At 38.1% G+C, this 13,993-nt stretch overlaps 1 protein-coding gene across 1 annotated transcript in view; it reads right to left on the minus strand.

Moving 5' to 3' along the window:
• The window catches only part of ASB3 (ankyrin repeat and SOCS box containing 3), a 96,085-nt gene that overhangs the window by 51,862 nt on the left and 30,230 nt on the right, over positions 1-13,993 (minus strand). Inside the window, exons 2-3 of the mRNA XM_082642105.1 lie at positions 10,137-10,345; positions 4,872-5,030 (exon numbers count right to left, since the gene is read on the minus strand). Coding sequence (XP_082498231.1) covers positions 4,872-5,030; positions 10,137-10,332 — 355 coding nt within the window. The 5' untranslated portion in view covers positions 10,333-10,345. The remainder of the gene's footprint in view (positions 1-4,871; positions 5,031-10,136; positions 10,346-13,993) is intronic.

The following is a 13,993-nucleotide window of genomic DNA, read 5'->3' on the forward strand; positions in this document are numbered from 1 at the left end:
CAACTAGGCCCGTGAGCGACAACTACTGAGCCTGCGCGTCTGGAGCTTGTGCTCCACAACAAGAGAGGCCGCGACAGTGAGAGGCCCATGCACCACAATGAAGAGTGGCCCCCGCTCGCCGCAACTAGAGAAAGCCCTCACACAGAAATGAAGACCCAACACAGCCAAAAATAAATAAATTAATAAATAAATAAATTAATTAAAAAACAAAAACCCCTCTACTTCCAAACAAGGACCTAATACAATTGATGCAGTACTTGAGCATGCAGAAGTACTCTATGTACTATATATCCTTGGGCTTAAACTCTCTGCTTGAGTCAAAATATTTTTTGTATTAGCCAATACAAAACATAATTAGGATGGTAGTTTGCAGCCAAAGAAACTAAATAAATCCTATTACTAAAAATAAGTGATTTAAAGTTGTTCACTGGTGTGAATTATCCTGGCAACTCTTCCTTCATTAACATAAAAAACAGCAAATATATCCTGAAATATAAATCACTAAAAACTCTGCATCTTTAATTTTCTCCAAATACTTATATAATAAGTAAGCACGATGCTGAATTTAGTAAATGGGACTATTATATTTTGAAACTGTAAACTAAGTGATCAAGCTAGCATTTCTCAAATAGTCCCATGGAATATTAATGTTTTTTGAGATATTCCCCCTAAGTGTTCCACAAATAAAAATAATATTAAGGTCAAATACATTTCAAAATGCTGGATTAAAGTTAAAACAAGTGATATTTTATAAGAAGCTATTTCAGAGACCTTCATTCTTTCATCCAACAAATAATTTACTGCATGCCTACCATATACGAGGCACTGAGTTTGGGAGTTACAACAGTGAACAAGATAAATAAAATCCCTGCTCTTGTGCAACATTCTTTCTAGTGAGAGGAGTCAATAAAGTAGCAAGTGATAAGGACTATGAAAATACTAAAACAGGATAACATAGAATACAGAGGATACTGCAGACTACGTGGACACATAAAGCTACATGGCTACTAATTTTTGTTTTTCTACACTGGGGAATATAGAACATAGCATTTCCCAAACATATGTTGATCAGGAATACTTCTGTCAATGAACACCTATTAATAGCTCATTGAATCAATTCAGGAAATGCTATTCTAACCAATACACAGACAGTAGCAAGATCAAAACTTAAATACAGAACTTCTGATCCTAAATACAATGTTTTCACACTTCCTCATCTGTGATAGTAGAAATAATAATAGTACATATGTCATAGAATCATGGTGAAAATTAAACAAGGTAATTCATGTAAAACATCTGACACAGGGTTTGGTAAACATTCTCTGCTTAATAAATTTTGCTGTTACTATTAATACCGTACTCTGCACATGATATCTTCCTCTGTCATCCCAGGGTGACTTATTTTTCCCTATTTTAATACCTTGAACACGTTATTTCTAACTCTTTTACAGGACTTAATTCCTTTTGTTCATGCCTCTATGTTAGATTCCTTGAAGATAACAACTAGAACAGAGATTGCACTTAGCACGGCTTCAATGAAAGCTTAAGCTTACTATGTAGTTGTACAGAATATCTGAAGTGGGTTAAATGTGGATGTGGTAAAAAAAAAAAAGAAACTTTACATAAAAAGTAATCTCCCCTCTAGGAAACTCAAACCATATTATAGCAAGGCTTCCATGAAACATCTTCATAATAGTATATATCACATATTTAAAACACTTTTATAAATTAACATCACCAGTAATGGATCATTTTCTTCCTGATAAGATGCACTAAGATACCATTTCACTTCTGTGGTATTCCTGGAGAAATGTATAACCTGTACTTTATCAAGAAAAAACGTCAGACAAACCCAAATGGAAAGACATTCTACAAAATAAATGGCCTGAACTCTTCAAAAATGCAAAGATCATAACAGGTAAAGACTGAAAAACTGTTCCAAATTACGGGAGGCTAAAGAGACATCACATCTAAATATAATAAATAATCCTGGACTGATCTTGAACCAATTAAAAAAAAATTTTTTTTTATTTGCTAAAAAGGACATTAGTGGAGCAACTGGCAAACCCGAGTAAAATCTGTAGATTAAACAATAGTACTGTATCAGTGTTAACTTCCAGATTTTGATTATTTTATGGCAGTTACATAAAAGAATTTCATTGCTTCTAGGAAGTTCACACGGAAGTATTTATGCGTAAAGAAGCTTTATGTCTACAATTTAATCTCAAAGGGTTCCAAAAAAATAATACATGGATAAATATATAGGGAGAAAAAATGATATAGTGAACAGGGCAAAAGAACAAACTTTGGGTGAAAGGTACACAAGAATCCTTTGTACTGTTATTTCCATAAGTCTGAAATTATTTCAAAACAAAACACTTGTCTAATAACAGAACAGAAAAAAAAGGAAAGATGGCAAATAATCACATGAAAAGATGTTAAACATCATTAGCAATCAGGAAAAATACAAATTAAAATCACAACGAGATACCACTAAATCCCTATTAAAATGACTAAAATGTGAAAAAAGAAAAAAAGAAAAATTTGTCAATACCAAGTGACATGGTGAGAATGTGCGACAACTGAAACTCTCAAACATTACTGGAGGGGATGCAAAATGGGAGAGTCACTATATAAGAAACTTACAAATTGTTTTCCAAAATTAAACATACACTTACTACACAAACCAACAATCCTAAATATTAATTCAAGAGAAATGAAAACTTATATCCAAACAAAACCTGTGTGCAAAAGTTTGTGGCAATTTATTCATAATCACCAAACACTGAAAACTCAGATGTCTATCAACTGGTAAACAGATAAATTGTGGTGCACTCATACAATGGAATACTACTTAGCAAGAAAGGAATGAATTACTGATACAAGCAACAACATGTATGAATTTCAAAAGCATTATGCTAAGTGAAAGAAGTCAGTCTCAAAGGTTACATGTTGTATTATTTCATATATATTTATGACATTCTGTAAAAAAAAAAAAAAACTACAGGGGAGTTCCCTGGTGGCCTAGGATGCTGGGCTTCCACTGCCGTGGCCCAGGTTCAAACCCTGGTCAAGGAACTGAGATCCCACAAGCTGCAAGGCCCAGCCAAAAAAGAAAAAAGCAAACTACAGGGATGAAAACAGAAAACAGATCAGGGGTTAACAGGGGTGAAGTAGGGGGAAAAGGTTGATTAAAAATAGGCAGCATGGGCTTCCCTGGTGTCGCAGTGGTTGAGAGTCCATCTGCCGATGCAGGGGACACGGGTTCGTGCCCTGGTCCGGGAAGATCCCACATGCCGCAGAGCGGCTAGGCCCGTGAGCCATGGCCGCTGAGCCTGTGCGTCCGGAGCCTGTGCTCCGCAATGGGAGAGGCCACAACAGTGAGAGGCCCGCGTACCACAAAAACAAAACAAACAAACAAAAAAAATAGGCAGCATGATGGAATTTTGCAAGGTGATGGAACTGTTCTGTGTCTTGACTGTCATTGTCATTACACATTTTTATGCATACATCAACACTCGTAAAACTGTACACTAAAAAGAATGAATTCTACTGTACATAAACTTTAAGAATATATATTTTTAAATTTACAAGGAAAAAATTATTTTCATAGATATTTTATTCTCCGCCCAATAAAGACTAGGTAGGTACTATTACTCTCATTTTATAAGTGAGGAAACTGAAACATACAGTAAATAAATGCACATATGAATTACATGTGGCAGGACCAAAACTATAATCCAAATATACTGATTCTGTACAAATGTTTTATTCTCTTAATTTTCTCATGTTCCACTAAACTTTATGGGCCACAATGTCCCCAAAGACAAACAGGATGAAAGGGAGGGAGGGAAGCAAAAAAGACAGGTATTAGAAGTATGCCCTTCAGAATTTGGCCTTTTTTTTTTATATTTATTTATTTGTTTGTTTATTATTTATTTTGGCTGCGCTGGGTCTTAGTTGCAGAACGCGGACTCTTTAGTTGCGGCATGCAGACTTCTTAGTTGCAGCACGTGAACTCTTAGTTACAGCATGCGGACTTCTTACCTGCAGTATGCAGGATCTAGTTCCCCAACCAGGAATTGAACCCAGACCCCCTGCATTGGGAGCACAGAGTCTTATCCACTGGACCACCAGGGAAGTCCCTGGCCTTTGTTCTTAATGAATTAAAAAACAGACTATAGCGCTTCCCTGGTGGTGCAGTGGTTGAGAGTCCGCCTGCCGATGCAGGGGACACGGATTCGTGCCCCGGTCCGGGAAGATCCCACATGCCGCGGAGCGGCTAGGCCCGTGAGCCATGGCCGCAGAGCCTGCGCGTCTGGAGGCTGTGCTCCGCAATGGGAGAGGCCACAACAGTGAGAGGCCCACGTACCGCAAAAAAAAAACAAAAAAAAACAGACCATAACTGAACAAGTCTGAATAGTGATCCATATAGGCAACAAATTAACTGGCGTTAAAGGTTTAGCTCATGATTTCTTCCATAAAACATTCTTAATTTCTTAATGCTAAGAAAAAGCAAAAGCAAACATAAAACATTCACAGGTAACCCTGTAACTACTGCTACAATTTAAACTCTACCTGGTCTTCAGAACAACATTGAGAACAATGATAATGACTACAATTCAGAACAGGTTTAACAACTTTAAGTAAACTTTAAAAGATATTCTCAGATGCTATCACCCAAGGTTAGAAAACAAAGAAGAACCTTTAAAAATACCTATTGGTTTCAAAATCAAATAAGTGACAGTATATTTGCCAGAGAACATACTATAAATACATCAGCTTTAGGGAAAATTAAGCTTAGTTTCTTTAGCAAAAAACAAAAGTAAAAAATAAAAAATTTTATCTGTACCACAAATAATATACTTCACCTAAAAACAGTGGTGTGGTTTCCTCTAAAGTAGTGGCATTAGGATCTGCCCCAGCTTCTAGAAGAATCTGTATGATCTTCCAATGTCCTTGACTTGCAGCAAGATGTAATGCACAGAAGCCCTCAAAAGTCTTTGTCTTAATGTAGTTTTTAGATGAAGCTATGAAAGAATAAAAAACTATCAATTAGAAGGTATCACTTCTATTTCTTGGGATTAAAAAGCAAAGATTCCCAGAAGAATTTAATAAAATATTAAAAGATAATTATAAATGGGAGGTCTCATAGTTTAAAACTCTCTAGAAAATCAAGAAAAAGTTCTACAAGGGTCACAATATAAACAGCTTCCCAGTAGTCTTAACACAAATTCTGCCCACACACTCATTTTCTCTTCTCTAATTTTTGGTAAGTGGGGGAAGGAGAGCAGCAGGAATTGAAAAGTAATAACACAAAAGCAAGATCCAAGATTTACTGAAATATTAATAAATTTGATTCTTTTATTTCTAAATTTCCATGAGGAAAATGGTCTCACCTGTAGCATTACTTCCTTGTACTCAACTAATAAGATGAAGGTATTTAAAACACTCCTTTTCTAACCTAAAACTACACTCTAATCATTAATGAAGCCTACATTTCTAAAATAATAAAATGCACTTCAAAGAAACTGAACAATGGCATACAATTTATAAGGAACTTATGAGTTGACTTAAGTTTTCTGGGTTTGTTATGAAAATCTCAAAGTTTTGGTAACATTCAAATTATGTAAACAATGTCCACATTAAATTTTTTGTAAGTCCACAGCAAAAGATAATATTAAGTGACTTTCTTACCTTTGCTTCCAAAACAATAAAATTCTAAACCCACAATAGAGCGGTGGGTTGAATGGGGGAGGCATTTCTGAGAGCATTGATAAACAAAAACAAAAAATAAACAAGTAAAAAAAGCTTTAAATAATATTTTCTTGAAATGCCAGAATTAAAACTAATGTTCCTGACTACAATAATCATCTGTTTTAAGTAATTCCTGCAATCATAACTGCTGAAACCGTCAGTCTAAGCCATAATAATATTCAACTAACAGCTTGTAAGCATAAATAAGCATAAATAAATAAGCATAAATAAACAGCCTCCAAATCCTGTGCCCTGGACCTTCCCGGACCAGGGCACAGGATACACAACTAAATGGCAAGATAGGGTAGTTATATTTTAAAAGTTCCTATCACAAAAACAGTGTTCCCAGATTAGTCAGAAACTGACATATATTCAGATATCCACAAAACTATAAGGTAAGACATGAAAAACTAGGAACACACAGATATATATAGATACAGATATGTAAATAGCTCCCAAATAGAAAATTTCAACATTATAAAGAAGCTGATTCTTCCCAAAATAATAATAAATTTATTATAATTCTAATCAAAATGTCAACAGAGCTGGGTGTTAGTTCATTGATTGGTTTTATACTTGTAAAGTGACTCAAGTTGATAGGGGTTAGGGAGGGCAGGTAAGAATAACAAAGAATTTAGAAAAATAAAAGAAGGAGTATATTGGGGGGAAGCCAGACTTACTATTAAACCTTGTGCTAAAGTTAGAATAAGTAAAATAACATGGTCCATCTGAACACAACTCTTAATCACTACGCTACACTGCCTTATTTATCTAAGGATTTCCAATATCTGTTATCATGCCCAGTATAACAGTGTAATATTTTCTTAACATGAACTAATAGAAAGTAATATGAATTATTAGATCATATATTGGCCACATAAAAGTACTTGTTCACAGTATGTTATAATTAATTGCAAGAGTTTAAGTGACCTTTCGTCAGCAAATCGTTTAATATAGAACGGCATGCTTAACTGTCACTGAAGATCATTATTGTTCTTCAAGATAATAAACTTCATGAAATCTCAGTACCTATTACACCAAACTGCCAATACAGAAGACAAGCAAATTTGTTATTCGTGCTAATACTTTATACAGAAAGCTAAAGTAAAATATATATACATATATATATATGCATATTAAATTTCTAAGTAATCCATACTTAGCATTCTTCTCCAACTTGAATGAAATGGCCATGTATGACTTCTAGGCTAGATTCTGGATCTAAAATGAAGACAGTAAAGCAAAGCCTTTCTAACCTTTTAAGACTCTTCTATCCTTTTTGTCTAGGCCTGAGCACCTTCATACTTTAGTACACTAATAAAAAATATGTTTCAGGAATCTCTGGCAGTTAACTAATATTAGATGAATTTAAGGAGGCAGAAATTATATAATAAAAGACAATTTTATGTATACCAGCTGAGCCACAAGGGACAAGAGAATTATGAATCATATAAAACAAAGGTATAGCAAGTATAAAGAATGACAGAAATATCAAACTTGCTTTTGAAACTTTTAAGATTAACCCATAACAACAAGTTAACTGGTTACAGATATGAAGATGCTACTGTCATCATTAAGCAGAAGAGACCTCACTTCACTCTTCAAGACCAGAAATGTTTGTACGTCACCATCACTTTAAAATACCTCCTTACATGAAGCTGTATGTTAGCTAGACATTTTACAAAGTAGTCAGCTACCATTCCCCACTGGTAAATACTTATGAACTTGAATCAACCAGAAAAGTTTAAATTATAATCTTTTTTGAAAGGCAGTGGATCTGAATTAAGTATGGACTTTAATTTACAAAAGAAAGGATGAGCCAGGGGAATATAGAAAACATTTTTGAAAGTGACCAATAGGACATATAGCCCTTTTACTTCATTTTAGTTTCATTTTTCTAGTGAATCAAGTAACCAAATCTGACAGAATTTTGGACATTCGTTCCAACTACACAGAACAACCAAACTCATGGAAAACTGAGACCAAAAATGTCACCACCTCCTAGAATAAGTCATATAGCTGCTTCCTACTCTCTGCAAACCCTATTTCCTATGTCCCTACCCCTACCCTAATCCTTGTGTATGTACTGCACATAAATTAGATTTATCCAAAATTTATTTCATAATAGTGAACTCTAATACAAATCGTGAGAAAATTTTATTTGACCATTTATATCAACTATTCACATAGTTAACTATGAGTGACTTACCCTCCAAAAACACCAAGCCTAAAAAAGAATAGTCATTAACAATGAAGGTGATACTTTTAACTTCTAAAAGAAAACATAGATGACTTAAATAGCCAGTTCAAACACATTAAGTCAAAAGCCTGCCTAATTTTATTCAGCAGCTTAAAGGAAAAAAAATTATAACATAAAACTGATGTGGGAAGAGATAACTGTATATCTGGAATGAACTTTTTGACTAGAAACAAATATTCAAATTCATGCCTTTGGGGACTTCCCTGGTGGCGCAGTGGTTAAGAATCCGCCTGCCAATGCACGGGACACGGGTTCGAGTCCTGGTCCGGGAAGATCCCACATGCCCGGGAGTAACTAAGCCCATGTGCCACAGCTACTGAAGCCCGTGCACCTAGAGACCATGCTCCGCAACAACAGAAGCCACCGCAATGAGAAGCCCACGCGCTGCAACGAAGAGTAGCACCCACTCGCCGCAACTAGAGAAAGCCCGCACGCAGCAACGAAGACCCAACACAGCCAAAAATAAATAAATAAAATAAATTTATAACAACAAAAAAAATTCATGCCTTTGTCACTAGAGATAGTTTGGGAATTCAAGCTATAGAATTAACTTCAAACAAATTCTGAAAACATGTATTTTTACATTTGAGGCATAAACTCTATTTTTCCAATATGTTTAAACATTCAACTATAATAGACTCTAGAACACGTGATTTAAAAAGCATTCATGATAAACTTCCTGTATTATGATTTGGAGAATTTAGCCTTGTCATCTCTCATCCCTTAAAACAAAACAAACAAAAAGCCACACCAAAAACATTTTGAGGATTACTTTCTTTCCTATCCATGAAGTAATGAGTTAATAATTTTGATGAGCTATGGTCCCAAAAGTCTACCTTCTGAGTGAATGGTGATGGTAAGTACACAGGGGAGAAGAATATGAATGTCCATGATTAATGAAATGTAAATGGTGCACTGAGTGTCATAACATGGAGTGTTATATTCAAACTCGGTTTAAATTAACTGAATGTTAAAAATGTTTACTTTGATTAAACACTGGAAGCATACTATAGTGGAAAAACATGGGCTTTAGGGTCAGAGAGAAATGGGTTCAAATCAAATATCCTGGTTTATTATATAACTTTTGACAAGTCAATTTCTCTGAGCCTTGGTCTTTCCAACAATAAAATGGGGATAACATGTTCTCAATAGCAGTTCTGCATATTTAGATAAATAATGTAAATCAAGCATCTAGTACAATGACTGCTACAAAGCAGTGCTCAATCACCATTAATTCTCTTCCCACACCCCGCTTCCTTAGTGTCACACTGTCTCCTTTAGTCTCATTTACTGAGCCCCTCACTCAGTTGTGTGCTGGCTGTGTAACTGGATCTGAGGGAGTGAAAAAAGAAAAAAGAAAAGTTTATAGAATTGGTTTGTAACACTGGCTGATTTCTGTGGTGTAACTACTCCCACATGGCTGATCTCAACCTACGAGCATGAAGTCTACCAAATACAGAGCTGGAAAGAGATGTGCATGATTACTCTCTGTCCCATTACTCTGTTTTATTTTTTCCACAACACTTTTACCTTTTGAAATTACCTTGTTTAACTGCTTAGGTATTTATTGTCTGTTCCCACCCCTACCCCCAAAAGGGAATAAAAACACTACGGCAGGGACCTTGTCTGTCCTGTTCTCTTCTGTGTCCTCAGCAAGTACAAAATCAAACTAATTGGAAAGAGTCCCCAAATTCAGCAAACTGAAAAGTATTTAAAAAAAAAAAAGACTAATTCAAGGAAAACACGCATACCCTCAATTTCGGCGGCACTGTTCTTTTTCTTTGGAGAAGGAATAAAAAATAAACATGACCAGTAAGTACCAAATGCTTAAATTAAAACAGCAGACTACTTCTGCCACATCACCTAGCTTAGCAGTAAAAATCGGCCAGGCATAAGCACTTTCATATAGAGGACAACATTTCTAAATGTCCAGCTGAAACACCATACTTATATAATTCAAGGTAGGCAATCCTACCATTCTTAATAACACAGAAGTAGTTATTGTATGGTTATACAAAGGCAAACAAATACTACTGTTAATAAGTCATGTATTACCATTTTTTTTCTTTTATTAATTCAGCTTGCAAGCCCAGCCTCCCACACCCTGAATTTACTTTACCTGCATGAATTAACATCCGTAAACATTCTACAGAGTTGTGATAAGCTGCTTCATGAATTGGCATCCATCCCCTGTTATCAGCAACATCAACACTACGTCCGTTTTTGAGCAGTTTTCTTAAGACTTTAACATTGCCTTCCCTGGCAGCAAGTCCAACCGTGGAGCATGTGTCAGAGTAAGCCTCTGTGAAATCCATTCTTTTGACCAGTCTACAAAACAAGGCAGAAAGAAAACACTATCGTCAATAAAACAATATTGCACTTCTAGATATTAGCAGATCACTGTGGACCTGTCTAGCATCTCTCACATAACTGCTGAGGAACAGCCTGAGGTAGAGATAGCAACCTGTCAGGCCATAGCCTCTGCCAGTCTAAACCAGGAAGTCTCTCTGTTAGGGGGACTGGGCTTCCTTAGAATCCTCTTATTAAAGATATCAAGGGAGTTTTAAGTGTTCTATCACTCCTTGTCTGAGCAGCTCCTTCCTGCTCCCATTCATACTCCAACAAAATGCACTCACTGGAACACTGTTGATGAGAGAGTGAAATTCCTTCAGTTAATCCCAAATGTATATAGTCTACTGTGCAGAGATGGCCATTTAACTACCAGCAACGCTCAGCCTCAAGAACTAATTTTATAGCCCTCTACAGGGAAAAGCTAAACCCAAAAAGCCAGAAAGAAGTGAAGGACATTTTTTTAAAAAACAAAAATAAGTAGTAATTCTAGTTTTTATGTTCCTGCTGGTTCTTTCCAGAAGGAGCAAAACATTCAGGTTCTCTTTCCTTGATGAAACAGTCCCACTGACTGAATATACTAAAATGAACAAAGACCATCATAGATGGGTCCAGCTTTCCTACACTAGCCCAGAAAGTTCTTCACAGCATTATTAGCCTCTTCCTCACAATCTCCCTTCAAAGTTCAAGTTCCCCTGAAGTCAGTGTCCAGTATAGCTCAGCATATGACTCTTACAAAGACAATTTCTTGTTAGTCACACTATGAGGCAGGTTGGGATAAGACCCAGGATTCTCAGGGCAACAGTTATCTCCCAAAAGGCAGTCCCTCTTAGTAACATTTCAGTTCCAGCCTTCCTCTTAGTTTTTCTAAATATCTTAGGAGGTAGATCAGGAAATATCAACAACATGTCTAGTCCAATACAGGTAAAAAACTTTCCAGAGTGATATTCTAAATAATTTAATCAGAACGGGGGGTTTGAGGGAAGAGGTTAAAAGTAAGCACACAGCATTTCCTGTAGTAAATTTAAACTTATCTATGGTCATGTTTAAATATAAAGCTGTATCTATCTGCAGAACCTGATTCTACAGAGAGCTAATATTAGCTATGAATTAATCTGATTAAATCAACCAGTCCATTACTAAGGAAGCGAAGATATTTATTACAGAACATCTAATTATTCAGTTAATAATTATTTACTGAGTACCAATTAAATGATCAGCAATGTGGAGGATATAAAGATGACACAGAAGTTGCAAGGAGGGGGAATGAAAAAGACACTGAAGGAGACCTTCAACATGGTGGAGGAGTAAGATGTGGAGATCACCTTCCTCCCCACAAATACATAAGAAATACATCTACACGTGGAACAACTCCTACAGAACACCTACTGAATGCTGGCAGAAGACCTCAGACTTCCCAAAAGGCAAGAAACTCCCCACGTACCTGGGTAGGGTAAAGAAAAAAGAAAAAACAGAGACAAAAGAATAGGGACAGGACCTGCACCTCTGGGAGGGAGCCATGAAGGAGGAAAGGTTTCCACACAGTAGGAAGCCCCTTCACTGGCAGAGATGGGGGGTGGCAGAGGGGAAGCTTCAGAGCCACGGAGGAGAGCACAGCAATAGGGGTGCAGAGGGCGAAGTGGAGAGATTCCCACACAGGGGATCGGTGCCGACCAGCACTCACCAGCCTGAGAGGATTGTCTGCTCACCCACAGGGGCGGGCGGGGGCTGGGAGCTGAGGCTCGGGCTTCAGAGGTCAGATCCCAGGGAGAGGACTGGGGTTGGCTGCATGAACACAGCCTGAAGGGGCCTAGTGTGCCACAGCTAGCTGGGAGGGAGTCCGAGAAAAAGTCTGGAACTGCCAAAGAGGCAAGAGACCATTGTTTCATGGTGGGCGAGGAGACAGGATTCAGAGCACTGCCTAAACGAGCTCCAGAGACGGGCGCAAGCCGTGGCTACCAGCGCGGACACCAGAGACGGGAATGAGACGCTAAGGTTGCTGCTGCAGCCACCAAGAAGCCTGTGTGCAAGCACAGGTCACTATCCACACCGCCCCTCCCAGGGGCCTGTGCAGCCCGCCACTGCCAGGATCCCGTGATCCAGGGACAACTTTCCTGGGAGAACACACAGCGCACCTGAGGCTGTTACAACGTCACAGCGGCCTGTGCCACTGCAGGCTCGCCCCACATTCCGTACCCCTTCCTTCCCCGGCCCTGAGTGAGCCAGAGCCCCCGAATCAGCTGCTCCTTTAACCCTGTCCTGTCTGAGCAGGGAACCGATGCCCTCAGGTGACCTACACGCAGAGGCGGGGCCAAATCCAAAACTGAACCCCAGGAGTTGTGCGAACAAAGAAGAGAAAGGGAAATTTCTCCCAGCAGCCTCAAGAGCAGTGGATTAAATCTCCACAATCAACTTGATGTACCCTTCATATGTGGAATACCTGAACAGACAACGAATCATCCCAAAATTGAGGAAGAGGACTTTGGGAGCAACTGTAGACTTGGGGTTTCCTTTTAATTTGTTTCAGGTTTTATGTTTACCTTAGTTTAGTATTTAGAGTTTATTATCATTGGTAGATTTGTTTATTGATTTGGTTGCTCTCTTTTCCTTTTAATATATAGATATATTTTTTTCCTTTTTCTCTTTTTGTGAGTGCGTATGTGTATGTTTCTTTGTCTGATTTTATCTCTATAGCTTTGCTTTTACCATTTGTTCTAAAGTGCTGTCTATCCGTTTTTCATTTTTTCCTTTTTTTAAGTATAGTTTTTAGTGCTTGTTATCATTGGTAGATTTGTTTTTTGGTTTGGTTGCTCTCTTCTTTCTTTCTTTTCTTTTTTTACTACTTTTTAAATTTTTTTTTTTTTTTTCGCGGTATGCGGGCCTCTCACTGTTGTGGCCTCTCCCGTTGCGGAGCACAGGCTCCGGATGTGCAGGCCCAGCGGCCATGGCTCACGGGCCCAGCCGCTCCGCGGCATATGGGATCCTCCCAGACCGGGGCACGAACCCGTATCCCCTGCATTGGCAGGCGGACTCTCAACCACTGCGCCACCAGGGAGGCCCTACTTTTTAATTTTTAATAATTTAAAAAATTTTTTATTTGAATAGCTTTATTTTTATTTTTTTCTTATTTTCTTTCTTTTTTTCTCCCTCTTCTTCTGAGCCATGTGGCTGACAGGGTCCTGGTGCTCCCGCGGGGTGTCAGGCCTGTGCCTCTGAGGTGGGAGAGCCAAGTTCAGGACACTGGTCCACCAGAGACCTCCTGGCTCCAACTAATATCAAACAGTGAAAGCTCTCCCAGAGATCTCCATCTCAACACGAACACCCAGCTCCACTCAAAAACCAGCAAGCTACACTGCTGGACACCCTACGCCAAACCACTAGCAAGACAGGAACACAACCCCACCCATTAGCAGAGAGGCTACCTAAAATCATAATAAGGTCAAAGACACCCCAAAACACACCACCGGACATGGTCCTGCCCACCAGAAAGACAAGATCCAACCTCATCCACCAGAAAACAGGCACTAGTCCCCTGCACCAGGAAGCCTAAACAACCCACTGAATCAACCTTAGCCACTGGGGGCAGATACCAAAAACAACAGGAACTACGAACCTGCAGCCAGCGAA

This window comes from Mesoplodon mirus (genome assembly GCF_964341445.2).
Source record: "Mesoplodon mirus genome assembly, chromosome: 14".
In the NCBI taxonomy this organism is placed as follows: Eukaryota; Metazoa; Chordata; class Mammalia; order Artiodactyla; family Ziphiidae; genus Mesoplodon; species Mesoplodon mirus.